Source organism: Rhinichthys klamathensis, unplaced genomic scaffold (assembly GCF_029890125.1).
Source record: "Rhinichthys klamathensis goyatoka isolate OS25496 unplaced genomic scaffold, OSU_Roscu_1.1 h1tg000282l_1, whole genome shotgun sequence".
Taxonomy (NCBI): Eukaryota; Metazoa; Chordata; class Actinopteri; order Cypriniformes; family Leuciscidae; genus Rhinichthys; species Rhinichthys klamathensis.
Window position 1 is genome coordinate 66,997 of NW_026606801.1, and position 14,621 is coordinate 81,617.

The 14,621-nt window shown below is 37.7% G+C and overlaps 1 protein-coding gene across 1 annotated transcript; it reads right to left on the reverse strand.

Moving 5' to 3' along the window:
- Positions 1-4,076: 4,076 nt before the first annotated feature.
- ccdc78 (coiled-coil domain containing 78) lies at positions 4,077-14,231 on the reverse strand. The gene is made up of 14 exons (XM_056269579.1): positions 14,142-14,231; positions 13,426-13,557; positions 13,243-13,329; positions 11,473-11,805; positions 9,994-10,035; positions 9,031-9,113; positions 7,128-7,206; positions 6,924-7,049; positions 5,968-6,152; positions 5,452-5,626; positions 5,345-5,373; positions 5,198-5,267; positions 4,319-4,419; positions 4,077-4,237 (listed from the first exon to the last, which is right to left on the reverse strand). The coding sequence occupies exons 1-14, from the start codon at positions 14,211-14,213 to the stop codon at positions 4,111-4,113; spliced, it is 1,641 nt and encodes a 546-aa protein (XP_056125554.1). The 5' UTR covers positions 14,214-14,231; the 3' UTR covers positions 4,077-4,110.
- Between the last annotated feature and the right edge of the window lie 390 nt (positions 14,232-14,621).

Below are 14,621 nucleotides of genomic sequence, written 5' to 3' on the forward strand. Positions count from 1 at the left end.
ATTAATTTACATTTTCAAATACATTTTTTCATTAGGCAGCCGCTTTTATCCAAAGCGACTATAACAAGCAATTTCATCTGAATCATTTTAGTGTTATTTTGAAGCATAAAGATGAGATATTTTTTACTATAATGAAAAAAATAGTTATTTATCAAAACTCACGGCACGTTTTAAATGTCCAGCAACAGAAAAAGATGCTTTTTCAGTGTGTTACAATATTAACCAGCCAAACCTTGATCTCTCTCACCCAAAACTGTAACTTGAATAAGCCAGCGGGGTGAGATTTGAGCGGAACTAAGAAACCTGTCAGGAAACAGTTGCAATTTAGTTTCGTGCACAAATGAAACGTGCCATGTTTTAACATCACTGTGAGCTTTAATTCAACCGATTGATGAGCCAATAGAGCTGATGCTACCTGTTTCTCTTGTCAGAGAGAGAGAGAAAACAAAAACTACACAGCGAAATTCGGCATCCGAAAGCCTAGTGACAGACAGAGGCAGATCTGGGGTACGGGTGTTTAAGAGTTTCCCTGAGGTGCAGTCAGTGAATCACGGCTGTAATGGACAGAATGTGTGAACATGCAAACGGACTGTGAGAACAGGAACAGAGCCAAGACATGAGGAGAGGTCCACGTTCTGTTCATGTGCGTTTGTGAGAGTAAAACCTCTGTTCTTTGTCGAGGGGCTACAGGAGGGCGTCTGAATTTTGTCCTAATGATGACACGGATTAAACCACAGAAGTGTGGGAAACACTTTCACACCCCCCTCCTCTCCCTCTCGCCCATGCACTTTCAAACTTTCCTTCAGGTTATTTTCCTCTAGTTCCCTTGAACCGCTCAGCATGTCATTTCTCTCTATCTCTTCACTCAATCTCTTGATGTTTTGTATTTTTTTTCTCCTCTCCCCAGCGTTATTGTTGCTCCTCCCCTTTATCCACTCACTCCTCAACTCCTCCAGACACGCTAAAGAGCTGAAAATCCCTCCGAACGCTTGAAATCAGCCAACAGGTGCTTCTGACAGCGAGAGAAGCAGAGAAACCACATCACATGTCCCTCATGACTGCAGAATAAAGACTGCAACAATTATTTTATAAAGCAACAGAGCAGTTTCGAGCCGATTCATATTTCATACCTGAGCATAACTAGAAAAATATATATTGACTATGGAAATTTGTATAATAATTAAGATTTGTATTAATTTCTGATGACATTTCAAGGGCTGAAAATCCCAAGTAGACATTTCCAGGTTTTCTGTGACCATGGGAACTACGAAATGCTCAAGCTATTACAAGACAATTCACTAACATTTAAATTCAAATGATTTCTTTCTGGAAAGGTGAACGTTCATTCCTCTTTTTTTCTTCTGGTTCTCAGCCTGTCTGTCTGAATTCACACACTCATTAATTTGATAGTGAGTTCTTCTGTCTCTGCTCAAATTCCTCTCTCACGCGTCCCACATTCTTTCGCTTTTGTCACTTTTTTTCTTTCCTCCGTCTCTCCCCCGCCAGCCCGTTCTCATAAATTACTGCCGTTCACAAGGCTTGTCCCGTCCACTTACACACACACACACACACACACACACACACGGGCTGCCAAAGTTTATTAGGCACATACCAACCGAGCATTAAAAATGACAAAAAAACCAAACAAACAACTAAAGCAGCGCTTCTTACACACACACACAGGTTTATAAATGTGAAGTACTTCCCGTTAGAGACGTACAGACACCCAGCTGGAATATCCCATGGCATTCCACATTTTCCCACAGCTCGTGGTTTCAGACACACATTCCGAGTTCATCTCGATGTCACTATGGGCTCAAACGATTAGAGCTGGATGATTCATGAATGATTGCTGTAAAGAATGGTGAAAACTACTATATTAGACTATATTGATGTTTTACTGTTTATATAAATATAAAATAATATTAGAAACATAAAAAATAATATAAAAATATTTATATGTAAATATTGTAATATTTATTAATGTTACTGTTTATAATATTCTTTTAAATATTAAAATATTTACATATATTATTGTAAGCACGTCTAAATCGGTCCATTGGCGGTATCCGATAGAACGGGTGAAGGTCTCTGCGCGTCACCGTCTTTTCCGCGTGGCAAAGTATAATTTAGTTCCAATGAAACTGATCTGACTCCATTTTATCACGACCTCGAATTTAGGTTAGATTGCCAATTGGTTAATGGTCATTTATATAATAGTTTAGCAGCACATTTGATTATCTTTGATCAACTCTTTACTTATATTTGACCCGTTCATATTAGGAAGCTATGTCGCTTTGTTATTATTTATTACATTAATTATGTATTATTATATATGATTAATTTAATCTAATAGCATATATATAAAAATCAGTATTATTTCAATTAAATTTGAGTCTAAATTATTTAATCTAAAATACATAAAATTCTAAATAAATTCAATAAATTGAAATCTGCCAAAAACAGTGAGGTAACGCATTTAAACCACTTTGTTCTTTGTCTGTCTTTCTAGTTCTCTCTGGTGTAACGTTCTCATGATGTCAACGTGCCGGTGCGGATGCCACCCAGTGTGAGCTGGCACACAGTCGGCCGACCGGCCAGCCCCCGAACCCCCCCACCAATTACCCTCTGTACCCAGAAGCCCCCTCCCCGCTCGTTTCCCAGGGGTTCAGGGGCCACTGTACTCACTACACCCCGTTTCCCATACGCATAATCGCCATTTTTCCCCCCTGCTCATAAAGAGGCGCTCGAACCCTCTTAGTCTGCAGCCCATTTCCCAAACACTCTCCCTTTATCTGACCAGCCCACAGCCTCTTTCTGTCTCGCTCGCTCTCTTTCGGTCTTTTCCACGCTCTCTTTCTCTGGGTAATCCGTGCCAGTTTTTTCTTTCCAGTAATATACTTTCAAGTTTGCCCTGCAGTATTTCCAACTTTAAATTACTTGGATAGGTTCTCGTTCACCACGTTTAACTATATATATATATATATATATTTGCATTTTCATTTACTATAAAAATAAGAATTTTATATTCTAACAACACTAAAACTGTTTATCAAGGAAAACCACTAATACGACTTGCTCATGAAACCCATGTCCAAAAATCATGTCTGTCACTCAGTGTTGTATGTTTCTCAGGGATCAGCATGTGTGTGAACTACATGCTCTGTAATGAAATAATCTTAACCCGTGAGACAATTAATTGTCAGCGGCCTTTCATTCTCGCAGCCCGTAAAATTGACATAAGCTTTACAAACATTCCACGCATAGTTTCTCAGGAAGGAAGAGCAAATTCAATCACATACACACACACACACACACACACACACACGCATGCGGTTCTAAAGGAGTAAAACACAGCAGTACAGGACATATATCGCTGTGTTGTTTCATTTTGATAATTTAACTATAAACGCGGCACACATCAATAACAAAATAGCAATAATCAAATATCAACTATTTAATCTGAATCAGCAATTAAGTGGAAATCCAAATAACCAAATCTCTTGAAATAAAACACTGAGCTTATCATTAAACGTGAGTAAAAATGCACTTAAAAATCCAAATGACGGCATTAATGAGTGTTTACATGTACAACAAAATGCTGATAATGATCAAAAACCCCCAGTTTTTAGGGTTTACATGCAAATCAATGAACCGACCACACTAGATAGCTATTAAACAGATGATAAAGGTGTTTACATGCAAAACAAAATTGAAGTAACAGGCAAAAGATCTACATGTTACTAAAACCATTTATAACTTTTCCCTGATAAAATGTAATTTGGTGTAAGGTAAACACATGTACTCATTGATTAGCTAACACTGCTCATGATTGCTTAGGAAATCTTATCACACCATTACGCTTTCTTATTCTGAGCTGAAATTAATATTTGAATATTTTTTTTGCCAGGTGCAAAAAAACATTTTAGTTGATTATCGTACAACTGCTGTTGTTGATTGATTTACAGAGTGGGTGGAGCTTATGTAATATGTACTATATCACATAAATGTTGATTGATTTATGGAGTGGGCGGGGCCTATGGTTTTTTTTTTTTCCTAAGTGCTGTTTTGACTGATTTGTGGAGTGGGCGGGGCTTATGGATTACTGCACTATATTTCATAACTGCTGTTTTTGAAAGACTTGTGGAGTGGGCGGGGCTTATGGACTCGTGCACTATTTGATCTTCCCTCCTGTGATCCCAGAAGCCTGCGCAGTCGCGTAATCTCCAGTTTATACCTGCACAAAGACGCCACACCTGAAGACCACACACCACCTATAAAGTCATTTCCTTATTCTCACAGGTGTGTGTTGAAATACCTGCCCAAGTGATTGTCCACATACTCCTTGAGCTCAGACACCTGCTCCTCAGCAACCGTCGCTCTGGTGATCAGATGGACACGCTCCTTCTCTTGAGATTCCTGCCGGAAATTACTGTGATTACCAGGGTGATGATAGTGAAGCTGTTGTAATAATTATATGTGGGGCTACTTGTGTTTGCTTAGATAATATACTGCTATATTTAATGTTTGATCATAAGAGTGCTGCTATTGGATATGGTTAATTGGGTTATACTGTCACATATGGTTTGAAAGATACTTTGATTACCATTATATCACCAAATAGGACATGATCTGGATCAATGTCGCTGTTTTATGTACGATTTTAGGGTTAGGGTTCAGCTCAGGGTTATTATCGGTAACTAAAACTATGAAATACTTTTTGTTAATTGAAATAAAACGGAACTAAAACATGCAAATTAATTAGAATTAGAAACAGAAATAGGTTTAAATTAAAGCACTAAGTGGAGAAAATCTAATATAAAGTTAAATAAAAATAAATTAAACCTAATTAATCAATTAAATTATATTACTCGAATTAGTAATATATATATATATATATATATATATATATATATATACACACTAAAAATTATATATATTAAAATGAAAAATGAAAAAATAAAAATCAAAGCTAATTCTAAATATTAATAAAAAAAACTATAATAGTATATAAATAATACTAAAATACCACTGGTTCAGCTTAGACTGAAGGCTGGGGTTGGGGCTTGAACAGGGTCCAAATTAACCAATCATTTGCATCAGAGTTTATGGGTAGTTAATGGTCAGGGTTTGGAATCTGACTGTTGGACAGAAATGTTGTTCCAGGACTAACTGGTTTCAGTTTTGTATTAATTACCTGTGTGGAGTTTGTTATTTCTCTGAGCTGTTTTTTAACATCATTCCAGGCCCCTTGTGTTAGTCCAGCCCTGCACAGATTTCCAAGTGCAACACATAAAATCAGCCAGTAAACAGTATTGCTTCAGTATTTTAAACTGATTCTCACCTCTGAGAAGACTCTGACAACACAGCCATCTGAAATACCAAGCACATAATCAAGTCACAGAACTAATCCATTAAATAACACACACACACACACACACACACACACACCTGTTCTCGAGCCAGTTTCAGTTGGCTCTCCAGGCGGGCTTTGTCCTCTCTCAGTCTGTGTATCTCTCTCTCAGTGTCTCCTCTCGGTTCGGGCCCCGCGGGACAGAAGTGGGCCTCAGGGGGTCCGGCCTCTAAAGCGTGTTCAGGGAGTGCCAGGATCTGCTCACGTTGCAGTCTGGGACACAGAGACACTACTTATCAGACCAAATCAGATCTAGTGTGTGTGGGAGCAGGCTTTGCTCTTTATACGGGGCTGAAATGTCAGAAAATGTCGCCAGATAATTAGAAAAACCTGATCAAACTTGATCCAAAACATATGTTAGGGATAGCTCGGGGTTATTATCGTTAACAAAGTATTAAAAACATTTTTGTAAATAAAAAATAAAATCTAAATATTAGATAAACTAGACTGTAGTAGAGCATGTTTTGCTTTTAACACGGGTCTGAAATGCCACCACAACATTTGCAAAACCTGCACAAAAAATTTAGCGTGTGATTCAGTGGATGTTCATGCACCTGTAAGCAATGAGTAGTTGTTGAAGGGCATTGCTCAGACCCTGTATGCGTTTGCGGTATGTTTTGGCAGCTTTGGTGAGCTGTTCCTCTCTGGAGCGATATGATGTTTTCACCTCCTCCAGCATGGACTCAACAATCCCCTTCAACTTCTGTCCCAAATCCCCACCGGCTGCAGTTACACACTCCTACAGTCCCAGAAACCACACAACATCGAAACACTCTTGCAATACACTACCACTCAAATGTTTGCAGCAAGGATTAGCTAACACTGCTTATCACACCATTAAACTTTCTTATTCTGAGCTGAAATTGATATTTGAATAATTTTTTTGCCAGGTGCAAAAAACTGCATTAACACTATTTCAGTTGATTATTATATTTTTAAAGTGCTGTTTTGACTGATTTGTGGAGTGGGCGGGACTTATGGATTAATAATAAAAATAATAAATGGATTGCTTTTATTCAGCAAGGATGCACTGAATTGATCAAGACATTTATAATGTTACAAAGATTTCTATTTAAATGCTGTTCTATTGAATCCTGAAAAAAATGGATTATGGCTTCCACAAAAATATTAAGCAGTACAACTGTTTTCAACATTGATAATAATAATAATAATAATAAATGTTTCTTGAGCAGCAAATCATCATATTAGAGTGATTTCTGAAGGATCATGTGACACTGAAGACTGGAGTAATGATGCTGAAAATACAGCTTTGATCACAGGAATAAATTACATTTTACAATATATTCAAATAGAAAACTAAAAAGAAATTGAAATAATATTTCACAATATTACTGTTTTTATTGCATTTCTGCTAAAATAAATTCAGCCTTGGTGAGCATGAAAGACTTCTTTCAAAAACATAATTATTTCAAAATTTTGACAACTCAAAAAGCCACTTTAAAGCACCATTCATTTAACCAAATGCCTGCTGGCTTGTATGTACACATACTGTAACATCCTGAATATAGTGTGTAAGTCGGGCCCTGTACTCTCTGTTGAGTTCCTTCAGGTGATTTTGTAGTTCAGAGACCTCAGTCTCGGCCTCCTTCAGCTGATGCTGAGATATGATCAGTGTCTGCTTGTAGACGGGAACAAATCAGTCATCAGAAACACATATACAGCATCTTCTGTGTGTGACTGATAATGTACTCACTGCAGACTGCTGGGATAGCTCGTGTCGGGTGTTATGAATGGCTCTCTTATTCTCCTGTTGTTCTCTGCCCATGGCCACACTATGAGAGAAAGACAACACACACACTCATCAGCTGACCTTCACGCCCACGTCTCGTGACTAAACCAGTGACCACATGTATCAAAGATCGCCCACTCATAAAGATAAAAGCTCCACCACATCACTCCTGATGTAGCAGGTGCACAGAGTTTGGTTTCACAAGGTCAAACTTTAAGCAGACACCATTGTACCCTCGACTTGAGTGTGGCAATGACTCTGTTTACACACCACCCGTCTCCGCCAATCTCATCACAGGTGCTCAGGTGAGAGAGATGCTATTAAAGATCATTTGAGATCAGATTTCGAGGAGATTTTGTGACTACAATCAAGTATTATTTTAGTGTTATATATATGATATTCTAGTACTGATAAAAATTGAATTATCTATTACATGACAGTTCAAAAGAACAGCATTTATCTGAAATAGAAAGCTTTTGTAAAATAAATGATTTACGGTCTCTTTTGATCAATTTAATGCATCCATGCTGAATTCAGAAAAAGAAATTCTTACTGACATCAAATTTTTGAACGGTAGTGTTTAATGTTACAAACGTTTTCTATTTCAGAAAAAGTTGATCTTTTGAACTTTCTAATCTTTTTTTTTTTTACACAACTGTTTTCAACATTGATAATAATAAGAAATGTTTCTTGAGCGGCAATTCAGAATATTAGAATGATTTCTGAAGGATCATGTGACACTGAAGACTGGAGTAATGATTTTCATTTCAATATCCAGTAATTGTAGTACTATTTTATTTCTATTAGTTGCAAAGGCAACATTTCTAAGTTTAAGTTTAAGTTTTTCATCTAGTATTTATATTTTGTTTATTTCAGCTTGATTTCAATTAATGAGAATGATTTTTAATAGTTTTGGATTTAGGTTTACAACACAGGCATGCTACATACATCACTTATTACATCACGTATTACATCAGCACACTGGGGCCGTTCACACAGAACACATTTTTCATTGTTTTTCAATGTAAATACGCGCTAGATGGACGTCTGTAACTGATGTGCTTTTGTCTTGCATCTTTTGCAGCATCTGGCGCATGACACAGCATTGTAAAAATGCAGCACTTAAGTTAAAAGAAGTTCAACTTTTAAAAACGCATCTCTTGCACTTTTTTCCCTTTCACTGACATGCGTCCTGCGGTTTTAACAGCAAAAACATGTTGTGACAGCAAGCTGTTGCTTCCAAATATACCAGATGTTTCGAGTTCTCATTGATATTTTAATTGAGCACCTGTTTTTACTGAACTTCAGTATGTGCTTCACGTGATCTGTGTTGCTGCATGTTCATATCAGACATGGACCTTATTCAGAGAGGGGTAGATTGTAAAAAGCTGTATAAAGCTCCTAGATAACTTATTATTTACCACAGCTCATGTTGAGTTTTTTTTTCTCTAGTGACATTTCTTGGAAATATTTTTTTGCAGTTTTTCATCAGCAGAACAATCCAATACAACCAACTGAAGACATGAATGTCTTTCCCTCACAGCCTCGCTTTCATTCCTGTTAAAAATCAAAGATGGCACTGCTGTGAATAAGGTCTGTAATCTTTTGCATGAATATGTATTTGTGCTTTACCGAATGTTTTCGACAGAAGGACGTTTTCTTTTACAACAGTTCAACAGTTACCTTAGCGCAGTCGCTCCTTTGTTTTTGTACACGTCTATTGGGTCACATGTATTTCTGACTACATCCAAATGTGGTTTCAGTGACCACAGAACATTTTGGACCCTGCTTTCATGTGTATTAAGTGTTTGTAACCCAAGATGGGGCTTGTAGAACAAACGTCAGCAGACGTCATGGTGTGTCTCACACTTTCTCCTCTAGTTGTTGTTGGTGTCCCTCGTAGCTTTTCCTCAGGTTTTCTAGCTCATCTCTCAGGTTATTCCACGCTCCCTGCATTGAAAAACATAAATCACCACCATATTACAGATATATCATAAATATTCTCCCTTCCCACAAGAGGTAGCGTGGCTTAAGGGCCAACACAAAAAGATTGTGCAACAGTTTCTTTCCTCATGCTGTCAGTCCTCAATTCCCTGAGAAAGAGTAGCCTAACTAACTGCAATAACAAGAGAACCATTCACACTGCTGCTATCACTGCAAGATCACCATCCAATTTGATTCCATCACTAGTATTATTTATTATTACTGTATTTTACACTGTGTACAACTGCATTGCAAACCTAGTGAAATGAATGAACCCAGTCTATATGGCCGGAATGACAATAAACTCTAATCTAATCTAATCTAAAGGCATATTACAACAACAAGAAATATTATACAAAAAAGATGTTACAAAATGTAAACTATAATGCCCAGCTAAATTTGGATACATGGATATATATTATATACAATTTTACAAGCATACATCCAGTACACTAACATAAAGCAATATATACTATGTAGCAAATCTCAGATGCATGATCATATATATTTTCGCAAAATATAAACTGTGTAGTAATCACCCAGCAATATATATTTAAAGTTGGATATATAGTACATCCAACTTCATTTGCATTCATATATTATACTCGTGTTAAGGGATATATGCTTTATAGCAAATCTCAACTGCTTAAGTGTTTATGTCATTGCAAAAAGTAAAGTATCTTATTGCACAGATCTAATCTGCAAAATGCAACTATAAGCAACTAAAAACATTAACATCATGATTTCCTTTAAAGCTGCTTTTCAACTATGTATTGTGAAAAGTGCTATACAAATAAAATTGACTTGTTATACTAGGAAACAAATAATATACTGATGATTTTCTTACGTTTTTTTCCAGTGGGCTCTTGCTCTGTTCAAACTCCTCTAGCTGTTAAAACAGACATTAAAAACAGAGTATTTAAAAATATAACTTCTTTAAGTTCATTAGGAAATATTGTTGTTCCCCTTTCAGTGGTTAGTGTGATCTGATAAAGCAATGCATCACTATTATTACTGTTCATACTTCGGTGTGTGTTCAGATCACAGATCAACTCTAAATGCAATGTAAGTATTAAAGGGATAGTTCATCCAAAAATGAAAATTCTGTCATTATTTACTCTCCCTCATGTCGATCCAAACCCGTAAGACCTTCGCTCATCTTGAAACACAAATGAAGATCTTTTTGATGAAATCTTGAGAGCTTTCTGTCCCTCCATAGAGAGCCTAAGCCCCTCCCCTTCCGGTCGACCACCACGGGACCTTATTTCGGAAAAATATTGCATGGTAGTCAATGGCGAGAGACAACAAATATTTTGATCTCGTTTGAATTGTGCCCTGAATTACACACATGATGTTTGTCAATTTAAGAGATACATTTTAAAGTCAAGAAAGTCGCAGTTTGATGTGAAACTGTTGAGGTATAAGACTGTGAAAATACGCAATCACAAAGACTACAAACCCCAAAGGCGCACATTTTCTCTCAATGAATGAAGCTAACTTTACTGAAGCTAACGTCTGTCATTGTTTCTATAGTCTTACGTTATAATCGTAACGTTACGCCGTCACGCCTGAGTGTTTTGTACCAGACTGCACACACACGAGCAGCGGATCTCGCTCGTTGTTTCGCTTCCCGGGAGATGTAGTTCATCGAGCGATTTTCACATACAACTAAATGTTACTCTTCTGTTTCATGACAAACTGCGACTTTCTTGTCTTTCAGAATTATCTTTTAAATTGACAAACATCATATGTGTAATTCAGGGCACAGTTCAGACGGAATAAAAAGATAAAGTTGTCTCTCGCCATTGACTACCATACATATTTTTTCCGAAAATAAGGTCCCATGAGCCGGAAGCGGAGGGGAGGGATTAGGCTCTCTATTGACAGTCTACGCAACTACCATTTTCAAGCCCCAGAAAGGTAGTGAAGACATCATAAAAGTAATGACTTAACCTCAATTTTATGAAGCAACGTGAGTGCTTTGTTTACACAAAGAAACATAAATTAACACTTTATTTACAAAATATGAATCTTTACTGACAGTGTCAGTTGCGTAGACTGTCAATGGAGGGACAGAAAGGTCTCAAGATTTCATCAAAAAGATCTTCATTTGTGTTTATTTTCATTTTGGGTGAACTAACCTTTTAAACTACAGTGTGAGCTTCAATATTTGTGTGGCCTTTTATATTCAATTGTATCCAGTGCCCTGTAAAGAAACATACTTTGTTAGCGTAGGTATTTGATAAAGCTGAGCATGTGTGTGTCTCTCACGCTGACTCTGACCCTGTAGGAGTGTGTCGTGTGTGTGTGTGTGTGTGTCCCTCACGCTGACTCTCTTCAGTGACGCCCTGCTGATGAGCGCTCGAACCCTCTCCACCTCCAGCGTGTGTCTGTGCGTCCGCTCTCTCTCCTGCAGGAGTGTGTCGTGTGTGTGTGCGAGGGCGAGCAGCTCGGCGCTGAGCTCTTCGGAGTGTGTGCGTTCTCTTTCATAAGCACTCCTCAACGACAGGAAGTTGCTCTTTAGCACTGCGTACTCTTCGGCCAGGTCACGCTCGTTCCGCTCAATGACTTCTGAACGGGCCGATGCTGCTGACACTTCCTTTCTGAGCCGGTCACGCTCCGTCTGCAGAGATGAGGCCGTTCCCTCCTGAGATAAAACCTGGGAAAGAGAGCATGACATATAAATGTAGAGCTGCTTTACAGCTGAATCGAATTTGTTTCATAATTGACAAATTGTGCAACATTGGCAGGAGATATGCTTCCATCCAAAGTTGCAAATTTAATTTATGCGCAAAATTGGAATATCGCATAAAACATTTGCAAAGAAAGCACCGTTTCCATGTTCCATGTGTTCAAGAGAACAAAATCATCACTTCCTAGGAAATTGGCACAAAATATCTGTAATAAAAATGGAAGTTGCTGCAATCGGGGAAGCCAGTGTGGCTCTTTTTCTTACATCACAAAAAGACGAAACACAATAAACGCTGTCATGTTATCTTGAGTTCGGAAACTGATGTTTGGGAACTTTTTATTTCATTACAGGCATTTCAGAATGATCAAACCAACATTTGAGATGATGTGTGATGCGATTGGTTAGCCTCGTGAGACCATCCTGATCTCGCGAGCGTTCAAGGTTTCACTCGCAGATCAGTCTGGATACTTTCCGTTAAAGAAAATTTGGGAGCAGTTCACCAAACGAACGTCCAATCAGCGTTGGCTTTGAGGCGGGTTGAGGTGTGACGCAACGAGAAGCGCGTCAGTTCAGTCTAAAGAACATGTCGGCTTCAGCGGATGAAACTAGCATCAGCGTGGCTATCGAGCAAGTTTTATCGGAATTACAGAGTATTTCTTCACTGAAAGAAGAGCAAAACACTGCTCTGGAGGCTTTTCTCAGAGGAAAAGATACGCTCTGTTAGTACGTCATATGCTTCGTTGATCTGATTGGTTGATTTGGCCCGTCTATCACCAACATAGGCCAATCAGCTAACCAGTATTTTCGCCCCTTACCAAAACTACTTCAACGGAAGGTTTCCAGATGGATATGCGGAGCAAATCCATCTGGCGGAGTCAGGTTAGCGATTGGTCCACTGGTTAGACAATTTATCCAATCACATCCTCTGTTGAGGCAAGGTCACGTTGTGCATCAAGGGATTTATTCGGTAAATGTGTTTCCATTATAGTTTATGTGCATGTCTTCTTATTGGATAAAAAATGATACGCCTCAAATGTTTTATATGGGCATTTTTAGCCCCGCCCACAACATTTGACATATTCTGACTAGAATCTGAGTATGATGACGTCAGGCTACATCTTTGCATTTTCATCCAGCTTTTTTATGCAATAACCCAAAATTCACATAAAAAGAGTTATTGAGTTATTGATCTGAATAAATATTGAACTGACTTGAGCTGAATGACACTAATGTCTTTTTAGAGTTGCTTTACAGCTGAATTAGTCTCATACACTGATTCTGTTATTTCCCTGTTTATTACTGTGAAGCTGCTTAAAAATATCTGTATCGTTTAAAGCGCTGTATAAATAAAGGAGATTTGACCACTTCATCTGCCCATTGATCATGAGTGTGTACTGCACTTACCATGTTTTTCAGGTCAAAGATCTCTGCTTCATACCTCTCTCTCATTTTATTGGCCTCAATCTGCACATCAACAAGGTCTTTTGAGATCTGAAAACACAAATACACATAATAATATTGTGTGCAGCATTTTTATAGGCAGACATCAGGCAGATCCCATATTTCCAGGCTTGTTTCAGTTCTTACCTTCAGTTTGTCTTCCTCACACTGGACCAGTTTGACAGACAGGTCGCTCTTTGACGCAGCCTGCTGGCCCAGTTTGTTCTGGGCCGAGTCAAGCTTACTAAACAGCACTTCATTTCGTTCCCGCAGCTGTACCTGTACAGTATATAAATGAATGCAGTTAACACTATAATCAACAGTCAACATGATATGATACAGGAGGTTTCAACCTTTACAAACCATACAGTAGGCTACTATTACAATTTGGGGTCAGTAAGACTTTTTTCAAAAGCTTTTTTTTTATGTTTTTGAAAAAAAGGCTGCACTTATTTAATCAAAAAGGCAGTAAAAACAGTAATATTGTGAAATATTATTTCAATTAAATTTTTTTTCCTATTTGAATATATTTTCAAATGTAATTTATTCCTGTGATGCCAAGCTGAATTTTTAGCACTCCCGTCTTCAGTCACGTGATCTTCATTTTGCTGCTGAAGAAACATTTCTTATTGTTATCAATATTGAAAGACTAACAGCATTTATTTGAAATAGAAATATTTTTTAACATAAAAAATGTCTTTACTGTCACTTTTGACCAATGTGCCCTTGCTTAATAAGAGTATTAAGATTAAATAAACACTTTTGAATGGTGACTGACCACTGATTAAATACACTGCGCTATACTATTACAACCCAATTACTTAAGCATTAATTCCTTCATATGACAAAAAAAAATAACTTACAGTTTCGTCAGTCAAAGAGCGAATTTGCTCCTTAAGTTCGTTAATTGAGCTCTGTTTACTCGTCGAGTCCATGTTCTGCAGCTGTCAGAGGTGTGTTTCTATAAACACTCGAGTCTCCATGGGCGTTTATAATGAACTCTCACAGAGGAACAGCAAACTGTGTAAGGCAGCTCCATCTGACGTATGAATCACATCAAATGATTCTCATCACAGTTGCTCATTTAAATTCTGTTAAAGTCCCTCTGTGGTAAAAAATCAAGATTTTAATGTTGTTTATATGTCTATGTGGTGTTTTTATGAAGGTAAATCAGTAGCTAAACTCGAGAGCACGTAGATGTGAATTTGAGAACTTGTACAATAAATATTCGTACTTGTATGTGAACATTTACACTCACAGCTCCAATGTGAAAACCTGTAAAATAAAAATCTGAAGTTGAATGTTGAGATTTGCACTCGCAGACAATAGTCACAAACCTGTAT

Excerpts from the sequence above, each read along its gene's own strand:
- ccdc78 (XM_056269579.1), bottom strand. The coding sequence starts at position 14,213 with ATGGACTCGACGAGTAAACAGAGCTCAATTAACGAACTTAAGGAGCAA. Across the intron at positions 7,207-9,030 it reads CAACAACTAGAGGAGAAAGT|TGTGGCCATGGGCAGAGAAC; the intron begins GTGAGACACACC and ends TTTCTCTCATAG. Across the intron at positions 5,374-5,451 it reads TGAAACTGGCTCGAGAACAG|ATGGCTGTGTTGTCAGAGTC; the intron begins GTGTGTGTGTGT and ends TTGGTATTTCAG.